We start from the raw sequence: 12,892 nt of genomic DNA on the forward strand, positions 1-12,892 counted from the left end.
TGCCATTTTCTTTTTTTTTTTTTTAATTTTTTTTTCAACATTTTTTATTTATTTTTGGGACAGAGAGAGACAGAGCATGAACGGGGGAGGGGCAGAGAGAGAGGGAGACACAGAATCGGAAACAGGCTCCAGGCTCCGAGCCATCAGCCCAGAGCCTGATGCGGGGCTCGAACTCACGGACCGCGAGATCGTGACCTGGCTGAAGTCGGACGCTTAACCGACTGCGCCACCCAGGCGCCCCTGCCATTTTCTATGTGGGTGACCTTTCCTCTTAATTTCCTCTTCTTTAAAATAGGGGTAATAACAGTACCTACCTACACCTCATAGTTGAGAGGATTTAAATGAGCCAATCCATGTGAAGTGTTCAGCATAGTGCCTAGCACAATGTAAGCTATCAGCTACTGTTGTACATAAAGGGTCAGCTTCAGAAGAATAATTACTCGATGAGATAGGAAAACCGTAAAATAAAATAGAAAATAAGCTATGTTCTACGACTCAATGAAATGCACTTATGCTTTCTTGGTGGGCACAGGGTCATCTTTAGCTTTTTAAGTATATTTATTTAGATTTAACAAGGCCAAACGGGTGTGCATTAGAAGAGTCCAGGGGCAACTGGCTGGCTTAGTCGAAGGAATATGTGACTCTTTCTCTGGGGGTTGGGAGTTCAAGCCCCACAATGGGTGTAGAGATTACTTAAATAAATAAAACTTAAAAAAGGAAAAGAGCCCAAAGGTAGGGGAAAAGAGAAAGTAGAATCTGAAGAAGCTGCCATCTGGCCCATATTATATAGATACTTTCTACATTATAGAGTCCAACTTCCCTCCCACAATTCCTAGCCACAGCCCACTGGTCTTAAAAAATTTCAAAGCACGTTGGGGCACCTGGCTGGCTCTGTCAGTAGAGCATGCGACCCTTGATCTCAGGGTTGTGAATTTCACTTAAAAATAAAATCTTAAAAAAAAAAATTTCAAAGCAGCATCATTTGGTACATCACATGGTACATGAATCAGGATTCTTAGTTGTAAGCAACAGAAACTGACTATTGGTGATTTAAGCGGAAATGGAAGATACACGTAGCTCAGAAAATTGCCAGGGAGACTGAAAATCAAGTTAGATAAATGGAAAGCTTAGCAGCCGGAGCCAGTCTGATGAGACAACTGCCCCTGCCCCGAACCCTGATGCTTAACCACTAGACCCGGTACTGCCATCCCTAACACCTTCACTATGGCTGTGCAACCTTTTCTGACTCACAGTGAGAAATTCCCTAACACCTAAAATACAAACATTTTAAAGCTAAAGTTAAATTTAAGGTTAGTCTTACATTATTCTCACATTCTTAAGAAGTCAGGCTTCAACATGTGAGGATTTAACCGTAACAGGCTGCAAATTTAACTTTACTAACCACTCATTATGTTCTGGTGAGAAACTTCTAAAACTTCAGTAAGCCTCAGTTTCTCCATCTGTCAATGGGGATAATAAAACCCACATCATAAGGCTATGGTGAAGAGTAATGTATAGAAGGCTCTTAGCTCAGCATCAGATACAAAAAAAGCCTTCAATAAATGTTAACATAAAAAAAATAAGTTGTCACAGGGTGCCTGGGTGGCTCAGTCAGTTAAACATCCGACTTCGGCTCAGGTCATGATCTCGTGGTTTGTGAGTTCGAGCCCCACATTGGGCTCTGTGCTGACGGCTCAGAGCCTGGAGCCTGCTTCGGATTCTGTGTCTCCCTCTCCCTCTGCCCCTCCCCTGCTCACGCTCTGACTCTCTCTGACTTTCAATAATAAATAAACATTAAAAAAAATAAGTTGTCACAACTTGCTAAAGTCTGGATGTCTCTAGTAGAGGGATTCATTTTTATATAACATAATGAATTGCAAGTTTAGTCCTTGTGGTCCATGGGGAACACACCAGTGTCCCAGAATGCCCTCAAGTTCATGGTGCCTGAATCAAGCAGCAACAAGGAAGCTAACATGCTATCTGAGTGCGTTGGGCAAGACAGTTAAGAAGTTTGGCTTTCTTCTTGATGCTGTTCCTGTCTCATCTGTCAAACCATATAAAGAATTTCTGAAGTGGAAGAAATAAAATGGATCCTTCAGTTTCTCTTTACCCATGGGATAAGAGGGATCTCAACAGCCACCCTTTCTGTAGGATTCACAGAGGTAAGTAGGAAGGAAGAAACCCTCTGGCCATATATCTAGTTATCCAAATCCATCTATTCTTAATAACATTTAGATCTTCAATATTTAATAATTAGTGTAATTAATTACTATAATTACTATATTTAATATAGTAATTAATTACTGATGTTATTAAGATATCTATCCTGAGATTAATTTTGCCTGCCATTTTTAACGTCCACTTTAGTACATAGTAAAGATATAAGCAAATGTTTTTTCTTACCACTATTGCTGCCAGCACCTTTCTGGGCTTCAGTTTCTTCACCTGTTAAATAGAAAGACCAGATTAGATGATCCGTGATTCTATAACTAAATAATATCAGTACTATTATAATGCTTGTAGTTATGCCAAGTCCTTGTTCACTTACAAAAGTTAGAAGAGTAGGAAGAAGCAAAGTATGTTCTTCTACATACAACTCTTAGTCTGACTTTGTGTAAATTGAGTACTGGGAATAACTGGCTTTTAAAAAAATTTTTTTTTTCAACGTTTTTTATTTATTGTTGGGACAGAGAGAGACAGAGCATGAACGGGGGAGGGGCAGAGAGAGAGGGAGTCACAGAATCGGAAACAGGCTCCGAGTCATCAGCCCAGAGCCTGACGCGGGGCTCTGGGCTCACGGACAGCGAGATCGTGACCTGGCTGAAGTCGGACGCTTAACCGACTGCGCCACCCAGGCGCCCCGAATAACTGGCTTTTAAAAACTGGCTCTCTTTAGGCCTCATGATATATTTCTTCAAGTTCTTGTTCAGCCTGGTTCCTCTGGTTATTCTTAATCAAGAGGTGCAAAGTTGGGGTTTCTTTTAAGTTTTATTTATTTAAGTTATCTCTACACCCAACACGAGGCTCGAACTCACTACCCTGAGATCAAGAGTCACATGATCCTCTGACTAAGGCAGTCAGGCGCTAAGTTGTAAGTGCTAAGTTGTAAACTACGAAGACTAGTGCTTTCCAGTGAAGATAAATTCTTCTCTTCTTTTTCTTCAAATGTGAATTGTGACTGGGTTTGCAGTGTATAAAATAACCAAACGAAAACTGGGAGATGGAATATTGTGCGAATGCTTCCAGTCGTACGGATGCTTACTTTCATGGAGACAAGACATCTGTATTTCATATTGAATATTCCCATTTTTGTCCACTTGTTAGGCGTGTGACAGACAGAACTTGTGCCTATAAAGGGTATCTTTCTTCTCCCTGCAAATTATTCCCTTAATCAATTAGTGCCAGATTTGAAAAAAAAGCCTCTTATTGTTAAATTACTTCTCTCATGGACTTTATTGTTAAATTTGATCTCTCTCTTTAGCTTTGTTTTCATGCAAGTATTTGTCATTTGCTTATTTTCCCAAGAATGTGTAGCTACAGTTTGCATATATGTCTGATATTAAAATCATTTTCTCCCGCTAATTCTTTACCAATGAGCAATTACCCACTATAGTCCTTGAATTGAACAGAGATGGCCTGATAACTCTTTGTAGAGGGTTCATGTGATTGGCCCTGTGGAGAAGCACTACTATTCAGGGGATAAGAGTTTGGGCTCTGGATTCAATGGACAAGTTACTTAACATCTTGGACCCTTCCATTTCCTTTGCCGTAAAATCAAAATACACTAAAAATACCTCCTGCTTGAGGCTGAGTAAGGATTAAACGAGTTAATGTATGTGTAGTATTTGGCATAGGGGTTGGCTCAGAGTCATCCAGGATACATATCAAATTTTCAGGATACTGAGAAGCCATATACATTTTAGAGAAATACTTAAAAGTCAACAAGAACAATCACCTTATTTTATAACTTAAGCTCCTACTGATGCTACAGAAACCGTCTCTTCAGGTTACTGGAAGTCAAGGGCCCTGCCCTCAAGAAGCTTGAGATCCTCTTGGGGGAGCCAAGACTAACACAAATGGATAGTCTAGTTCACAGTCTCACGGTCACAGTTAAGTACTGTAGAACAAAGCTCCCCGTGTAAAAGGTGGCGTTTTGAGGAGGCGCTCAGCTGAAAGAGTGGGAAGTAGTACAGGAAACTTTTCTAGAAACTTTCTAGAAGTGAGACTTGAGGCAAGGCAGGGTTTGACTCTGAAACTGAAATGGGGGCGAGGACATTAGAGAAGCAAGGAGTTCCCCCGACTAGAAAAGCACTAGTCTAGTCTCTCTAGGAACATCCAATGTTCAGAAACTTCTACTCACCACTCCTGCAACCCCCACGTCTACCCTAGTTCACCTCAAGCTGAACTAGGAGGAGAATGAATATGTTACTCAATTAAATGTATTTTGGAAATAGCCGGGAGGCGGTAGCAAGCAGGGGGTAAAATCTCCCTCCCCCCTTCACATCTTAAAAGATGAACCCGGGGGCTAGGCTTCTGCCCTGGGGTGGTGAGTTGAGGGTCTGGAAGCCCTGAGCCCTCACCAGGAGAAGGCAGGCTCCCGTCTGAGGCATTTGAGGCCGCAAGTCTCCGCTCCGGCCACTTCCTGGAGCACCTGGAAGCTAGGCGAGGCTGGCGGGGAAAGAAGGAGGGAACGCGGGGCCCAGCGGTCCCAGGAGACAAAGCGGGGCTCTTGGCAGCCGCCGGGGACGTGCCCCGACCCACGCTCGGTTCACTGCCAGCCGGGGTCGGAAGGGCCGCGCCGCCCGCACACCCGCGAAGGGCCCGGAAGCTGCTTCCGCCCCGCTCCGCGTGGGGCCCGCGCGGGACGGGAAGGGAGAGGCGGCGTTTGCCGAAGAATCCGGAGAGAGAAGGGGGGGGGGGGGGGCTAAGCACGGAAAGACGTCTTAACCTCGGTGGCGGGGCTCCCCGCCACCGCTGCGGGGCGCCGAGGACCCGGCGGCCTCTCCCCACCGCAGGAGGCCCCGCGGGCGGCCCCAAGGCCGGCGCGGCGCTGGCGGAGCGCGAGCTCGCGCGGCCGCCGCTGCCCCGCGACCCGATGGCCCGAGCCGAGCGCTCCCCGGGCCTCGAGCAGCTGCCCCTGCGCGTCCTAAAGGAAGGACCTCATTTGTTCCTCCGAATGAGACTATTCCCGGAACAGTAGTACTGATGGGGGGAGGGGGGGTCTACTTGTTTAAATCCTTGCTTTCTGCATTCTCGCTATGGTTCTGTGGCGACTTTTCTTTTTAAAAGGAAGCAGGCTGAAATGTCCAGCGTGGCTAAAAAGTATCCCAGTTTAAAAAGGAAAAAAAAAAAAATTCTGTAATTTTCCCCCTTTATTTTCAATCGCAAGCCGTGGCGTCTTTTAACCCTAAAAGACCAAGCTTCAAATGAAGACGCAAAACAATCTTGATTTCTATCGATCAGGCTTGTGGCTGGACGCTTTCCACCACGTTTTTAAATAGGAAAACATTTAATGGGCTGTTTAAAAAATGGAGACACATATTTTAGTCGTGTCTGGAAATGTTGAGGAAAGGAAACGTCGGTCTTTTCATTTGTTTCCAATAAACCCAAAATGCAGTCTTTCCAGAATATTTTACAGGAAATAATTGGGGGGTGAGATTGGGCGGGGAGGGGGGCAGGGAGGGGGGGTGGTTCATAGACTAGCTTCCACCAGCAGAGTTGCTTGATTGGTATTTGCTTTTCAGTTCTGCAATCGAAGGTCAACTGTATTTGATGGCTCGTGTTAGTAGAAATAAGGCTCCCAAGCGCTGAGGATTCCAGTTCAGATCTTCAGACACTGACAGCCGTAGGTTTCCCCTTAGGCAGCAGGTTCTACTGAGACCAGTAGGACCCCACCAAGCAAGGAAAACGTGGAAAGTTGTATTACAAGGAAATTTTATGTTTAAGTTGTATGTGTGTTTGGTACATGAGTGCGTCGTTTAGAAAATTAAGAAATATAGACAGAACAGTGTTCAGGAGGCTATGCTGTGTCACAAACCAAACAGAAACAAACACAAAAAGGTTCAGAGTTAAGACACCTCCTGGAATGTTCCTTGCTTTCCAAGCCCTTTCTAGCTGACACCTCTTGACAATTTAATGGAAGTTGAACTTGGGCACAGGCAACTCGTCTTTCATTTATTCTTCCCTTGTCTAGGTTCAAAAACAACAACAAAAATATGTGTGTGTTGAATTTTACCTGTTCTATTTTTATATTTTAAGACATATATCTTAAATATCAAGTAGCCCAACATTGCATTGTTCAAACAAGATGGCAGAAACATTCAACTGGGAGGTTGTTTCAAAGATTCAAATAATCTTGGTGGCTTCAAAATCAAGGACTTGATTGAGTGGATGGCTAGTAAATCAGAAGTGGAAAAACATGAACTATCTCCAGACTGAAATAAATCACATAGAATAAATGAGAAGGGGCAAAATCAAATCAGGAATTTAGAATCAAGAAGCGCAGTGGCCTCAGATTCTAAGCTATCCTGGATTTTATTTAGGAAGATACTAAGGCAAACTAGTCCACCTCTGGGTGCCTTATCTTTCCAATGCATAAAACAAGAGGTTGGGTAAATGGGTCCCTTTCAGTTCTGGTCATCTACACACCAGAAGTCCTAAGGCAGGACTTTTGTGTGCTTTCAGAAATGCAGGCAAAAAGAGTAGGCTTACCCACAACAGAGAGTCACCAAAGCTAGCCATCTAGGGAGTAGCCTCTCTGATAAGGACATGCTAACTTGTGTCCTTGTATGTACTGAAAAAAATCATAGCATTTCTAAGAGCGAGAGAGTTATTTTAGGGTCCCATCCAAAATAAAGAAAGTTGTTGTCCATGCATTGATTTCAAAATTTTAAAACAGAGGGGTAGCCTGTCATTCAAAACAGTAAATTAAAGACTCAGACTCCAAGAGCTTCTACTGCTTAGAATGATTATTCTTTGGGAAGAAACAGAAACAGCAGTGACCGTTTTGTTTTGTTTTGTTTTTTTCCCACAGACGTGCTCAGCCATCAGAAAAGCTTAATAAATCCCTATTTAGTATGCATTTATGCGGTGATTACATGAACTTTGACCTCTGAAGAGCTGTAGCAATTAGCTTCAGTGACCAGCACCTTCTCCTTCCATTCCCCACTGGCTTCCTTGCGTCTTCCTTTCTCATCTCAATAGTCTGTGCACTAGGAGAGCATAAAATGTTAAAGTTGACTTTCTACCTGAGATACTTGCTTTTGCACGAGTGAATTACCTCCTCCTCCCCTCGCCTCCTGTCTAAAAAGTCATCTCAGATGGATATTGGGGCTCTGATTGTCGATATTACTCAAACGCAAATGGATTTCAATTCAATCTTGCCCTGTACTTTCGCAAAGGAGATAAGCTCTAACGGCCCAAAGAGCCTCATTTCAGAGCTCTTGGCATCTGAAATAAATTGGATCTTTTCTGTCAGGCTAATTTAACATTTTAAAAATATTCAGTGTAATTTATTTTAAGTCAAATGAAACCTAGTGGATTGGCAGAACGCTGGAGGAGAAGAGAGGAGAAGGGCAACTGGAAACTCCTCTCCCCACCTACCAAAAAAAAAAAAGCCAGGAAGGGAGAGGAAAGTGTTTTAAGTTTCTAGTAAACACTGTTTAGCAAAAGAATAATAGGAAAGTTGCCCCTTTCCCAAAGAGGGATGGCACTATAATTGTTGCCTTTAGCGGAGAGCTCAGATAAACCGCTGGGACTCATTCTAAAGTGACCCATCGCTACATTCATCTCTTCTTGAACTTTCGGTGAACCTGAGATTAAACAGGGGTGAGCAGCTAAGCAGTTTGTTGTTAGCAGCCTTTTCAACAACCCTTTCAGACTGAGTAAATATTGATCGGTTTGAATCTGATTGCCCCAGAGGAAAACACCAAGGCATCTGAATAGCCTCCAAAAGTAAACTTTCAAAGGTGAAGCCGAGAGCAGACTTGAGAGCCAGATCTCAACTCAGCCTAGGTTGGGGACACCCTGAATTTCAGGAGGACTTTGAATGAGTGTGAAGGAAGTGAGGAGAACGCATTTGAAAACTGGAATTTTGTCTCGCAATTATCCCAAGTCCCTAATTGAGACTCTTGTCCTTTTTAAATTTATCAATAAAATGCTATGTTCTGTGTTCCCTCTTTTGTTGTTTCAGTCACCATTGCTGTCATTTTTCAAGGAGCTAACCCTGCTCCTCAGAGACCAAGACAGAAAAAGAGAGACCTAGAAATAGGATGTGGTAAGCGCCTTTGATTTAATCGATTGGGACAACTAAAAAGATACAAATGTTTTCCTTGTTGAAAGGTATATTAATGTTTCCTAAATGCATTGCTTGTTAACTGATTTATTCCATGACCTAGAGAAGGCTTGGGATGTTTAGCCATAATTTATCGTTCTCCTCTCTCTCGGCTACATTAAAACCAGCACCTTCAAGATTGGAATCTCCAGGATTCCAGCGGGTCGGGCCCTGCTTTTAGATATTGAAATTACGGCAGTGGCATGCAAATGACACTTTAGCACATTAAAGAATTTGGAAACCAGCCATCTGTTTTGCTGTGTGGCCTTACACTAATAAACAAAAGATACTGTATAAGGCCAGGGTGGGAACTGAAAGAAAGAGTTGGCCGACTTTGAAGTTCTCCTCCATCCACTTGAGTCTTTTAGAGGCGAGCCCAGAGCCCAGGAGCCAAGAGGGGAGGGCAGCGGGTGCCCTTGATATGGCCGCAGCAACCGCGCCTGCAAAGTCCAGGCTTGCCCCTTTGACGGGGAAGTACAGGAAATCTCATGGGTGCTCTAGGAGGCCTGCAGATTCCAAGTTTTGTAGGATTTCTCCTCCCACCCTCAGCCCATCCTCTGTAAAACACCCTTTGGAGAGGAAGGAAGTCAGATGCCTGTATTTGTGATGCTGTAAAATTTCTGCTCTACTCTCGGGGCTAAATGAAAGCTTCTGAAAATGTGTGAAAGTGAAGGAAAAGTGGCAAGAGGTCTAGGATGAGAGCCTTTGATTTGCTGGCTTCCTCTATTTGAGAGCAGACACCTGCCTCAGTTTGGAAGCAACTTGAATATCGGAAGACCTCATAGAGGCTTCCGCAAGTTCAACTGAAAGAAACTGCTGAGCCCAGAGAAGAAAATAACAACTTTTTTTTTCTGAGTTATGGGATTAGAACTGGGTTATGGATTTAGAATTAGAGCAGACCCATTACAGCCATGATGGCTATGAAATCGAAGCTGAATCTAATGGGGATGAGATGTGTAACCCAGAGGGAGTGGGCAGGGGGACATGTAGAGAGTGGCAGGAAGGGATGGATATTGACAGGAGGGATGGGAGGAGAGACGCAAGGGTTTACTGAAAACAGACCACACTCAATTTAAGGGGCGAAATATATTGGAACACTGTCTAACAAGCCAAAAAAAAACAAAAAAAAAAAGAAGAAAGAGGGGTGAGATGGAGGCCTCACCCTCAAACAGCTTTATACTGGAGCTAATTAAATGTGAATCTCTTAGCTTTTGGTTCACTGATGTGAGGAAAGACTGACTGAAGAGTTTGGGCTTTGGAAGGGGGTTCTGTTTATATATACGTCAACATTCAGTTGGAGGTGAAAAGGTTAGCACTTGACCCAGGAAGTATCCGTGTTTGTTTCAAAAATAGATCTGCTTCATAAATTTCTTCACCATTCATTTTTTCCAGTATGAACTTGGATTATAATAAAGGAACTATTGTTATTTTAAAGAAAATCAACCTAGTAAGTAGGTATTAGCTAGGTGCAATGGCACTCATAGGGGAACTTTCAGCTACATAATGAAAAGCATTTGCTTTTTTTTTTTTTTCCAAGAAAAGGCCCACCTCTGAAAATGCACAGCACCCTTCTCCCCTTCCCCGCATGAAATGAGCCAACGCTGTTGGAACCAGTAAATTGTAGCCAAGCCAAATTCAGGGCCGCGTAAGCATATGTGAAACTTGAATATATTTATTACAGACATCTTAAGACCCGTAAACTCTGCTCTAGATCACATCACTCCAGGATCTCAGAGCTGTTCATGATTGTACAGGAAATGGGGAATATCATAGGCTCATAAGGAATAACTGATATAACTCAGTGTGGTACTTCAGGGACATCAAAACATTGTGCGACATGCAAAAGACTATTCACGAATCACACAAAATATACATTCATTGTGCCATCCATCACATTAACAATTGAGCTGAAAATACATCATATCCAGCTAAGATAACTGTGGAAGGAAGAAGCTGGTTCGAATAATACCTTTAGGTTCTGAATAATCCAGCACAAATTTAAAAAAGAGTGTGCCCAGAGAAACACTAAATGGGTGGTGATAGGGGGAGACCCAGCACAGGAAGCAAGGTTTTTGAACCTCGTATTCCGCAGGCCTTCTTAACTCACTGAAAGAACAAATGCAGGCTACCCTCTGAGGCATCTGATTGAGTTTAAGTGAGCGATTTTATTCTTTAACCCATAACATATAAAATTGTACCAGCTTTGAGAGTTGCCTACCCTGTTTTAGTCACTTAATCTAAACATTTCTAGAAAATCCGTATAAAGATAAATCTCTCAGGACAAAGTATTTACAACCAGCAAACTCACACACATGAAACTGAATTAAATTAAGGGATGAATTAATTGTGTAAACAAGCTCTCATAGTGCCTCTCTTCCTCATGAGCTCCTGGACCCTCCTCTCTCTCTATCCTACTTTGAGGGCAAAGTAGGGGAGAACTGTAAATATACAGATAGGTAAAAGATAGGCCTCCCTCCCATGTTTCTGCTGGCAAAGGAGACTATATTCCAAAGGACATCTGAAAGGAACAGACTGTGGAAATCTCCAAAGTAGGGAGGAGTGTTGGGGGCCATCAGAAAATTGATTATGGCACCGAATCTGCATCAAGGAGTTAGCACACACACACACACCCCAATCAAGCCTCTACTCCAGGACTCTCTGGAAACACATTGTCCTGGCCAGGAGCTCCCCAGATAGGATCAGAAAGGAAGAGAGAGACTGTAAATGGAAAGGAAGATAAGCTAAGAATGTGCTTTGCGTAAGGAGTCCCCAGCCTGCGGAATAGCCTGGGCTGCGGAGTCTGGGGCTTGGTCGGCCTCAGTGAGAGGTGGTCAGAGTGTCTGAGGTAGAGGACCCCGGGGAAGGAATGCAGGGCGAGGAGCTGGACTTCTCTGAAGATTCTTCGGCCTTCTCCTCACTTCCTGGCGGGGTGGCAGGAGAGATGGGCAAGAGACCCTCCTTCTCTCGTTTCTTCTGCTTCATCCGGCGGTTCTGGAACCAGATCTTCACCTGGGTCTCATTGAGCTGTAGGGACGCGGCAATCTCCACCCTGCGAGCACGCGTCAGGTACTTATTGAAGTGGAACTCCTTTTCCAGCTCAGTGAGCTGCTTCGTGGTGAAGTTGGTGCGCACTGCATTGGGTTGACCCACGTAGCCATACTCTCCAACTTTCCCTGGGGGCATGGTGGGGAGCGATGAGAGAACAAGGTAAAAATTTTTACAATCGATATGAGATCCCCTGGAAGCTTCAGAGCAACATTCAGATAAAGGGGAGATCAAGAATTTCTCAACAGAAACTCAGCTGGGAAAGGTGACTGATGAGGTGTAAAGTGTTAATCTGAAGTCAACCATTAGCAAGGTCAGACCAGTGATGAATGGAGCCTGGAGATATTAACAGAACCACCCCCACCCCCACACATCACTACCCACTTCCTATTCCAGAACCTCTAAAACTCAGCCCCTTGGGAAACACGACAGCCCCAGATGTGCCTTTGCCCCAACACACCTGGGCAATCTGTCCACACCGGACACCAGTGGGAAGCAAGAACTTTAAAAAAAAAAAAAAGTATTAATTTTCCTTGGCAACTCAACATACTAGCTCCTTCCAGAACCATCAAGGAGCATCCAAGGAATGGCAAGACTGACCTGTTTTGGGAGGGTTTCTTTTGACTTTCATCCAGTCAAAGGTCTGCGCTGGAGAAGATGTCTCTGATGTAGGGGAGCGACAGGCTTCTTGGTGGCTGGCGTGGAGAGGGGACAAGGAGTTATTATACGTGGCCAGGGCCAGGCTCTGGTGCTCTTGTCCATATGAGTGGTGAATGTACTGAGGCGAGCCCACCGCGCCCCCGGCATAACCCTGGTGGTGGTGGTGATGCTGGACCATGGGAGATGAGAGATTTCCAGAGTAAACAGCGGGAGCGCACGAGGGGTACCCACCACTTACTTCTGCTTCCTGATTTAACGCGTAGGGGCTGTAAGGCGCGCCGAAGTTCTGCGCGCCATAGCTTGGACCACAACTCGAATGGGAGTAGGACACCCCCAGGTTCCCGGGAGTCTGGTAGGTGGCCGGTTGGGGGTGATGGTGGTGGTGGTGGTGGTGGTGGTGGGGCGGGCTGATCTGCACCCCCCTGCCCACTAGGAAGCGGTCGTCGCCGCCACAGCTGTTAGCACTGACCGCGCACGACTGGAAAGTTGTAATTCCATGGTCGGAAGGGTAGGCTCGCGCTGAGCAGGTCCCCGAGTCGCCACCGCTGAGGATGGGGTATTCCAGGAAGGAGCTCATTCTTGCATTGTCCATCTGTCACTGAGGGACCGGGTCCTGCGAAGCCCTGGGTGACCGTGCCAACTTTCTCACTTCCTCCATGGGGCCAGAGAAGAAAAATGATATGAATGTACAGTGCGCAAGAGGGGGGGCGCGAGGGCGGAGGGCGCAGGGGGAGGGGCACGTGACTATGTCAGCCAATGGCTGAGCCTCCTGCGAAAGTTTGCTGGCTCCCGCGGTGATGGATCACCGTTTCAGTGGCATTTAAATCCCCGGCGCTCCTCCAGTCTAGGTGACGC

The 12,892-nt window shown here is 44.9% G+C and overlaps 1 protein-coding gene and 1 long non-coding RNA gene across 2 annotated transcripts in view; both read right to left on the reverse strand.

Annotated features, from left to right (window-relative positions):
- Window positions 1-4,884, reverse strand: part of LOC125930009 (uncharacterized) — a 126,510-nt gene extending 121,626 nt beyond the window's left edge. Inside the window, exons 1-2 of the long non-coding RNA XR_007460032.1 lie at window positions 4,581-4,884; window positions 2,404-2,445 (exon numbers count right to left, since the gene is read on the reverse strand). This is a non-coding gene — a long non-coding RNA (uncharacterized LOC125930009). The remainder of the gene's footprint in view (window positions 1-2,403; window positions 2,446-4,580) is intronic.
- Window positions 4,885-10,989: 6,105 nt separating this feature from the next.
- Window positions 10,990-12,678, reverse strand: HOXA1 (homeobox A1). Its single transcript, XM_049643147.1, has 2 exons — window positions 11,978-12,678; window positions 10,990-11,505 (listed from the first exon to the last, which is right to left on the reverse strand). The coding sequence occupies exons 1-2, from the start codon at window positions 12,627-12,629 to the stop codon at window positions 11,150-11,152; spliced, it is 1,008 nt and encodes a 335-aa protein (XP_049499104.1). The 5' UTR covers window positions 12,630-12,678; the 3' UTR covers window positions 10,990-11,149.
- Between the last annotated feature and the right edge of the window lie 214 nt (window positions 12,679-12,892).

This window comes from Panthera uncia, chromosome A2 (assembly GCF_023721935.1).
Source record: "Panthera uncia isolate 11264 chromosome A2, Puncia_PCG_1.0, whole genome shotgun sequence".
NCBI classification, from domain to species: Eukaryota; Metazoa; Chordata; class Mammalia; order Carnivora; family Felidae; genus Panthera; species Panthera uncia.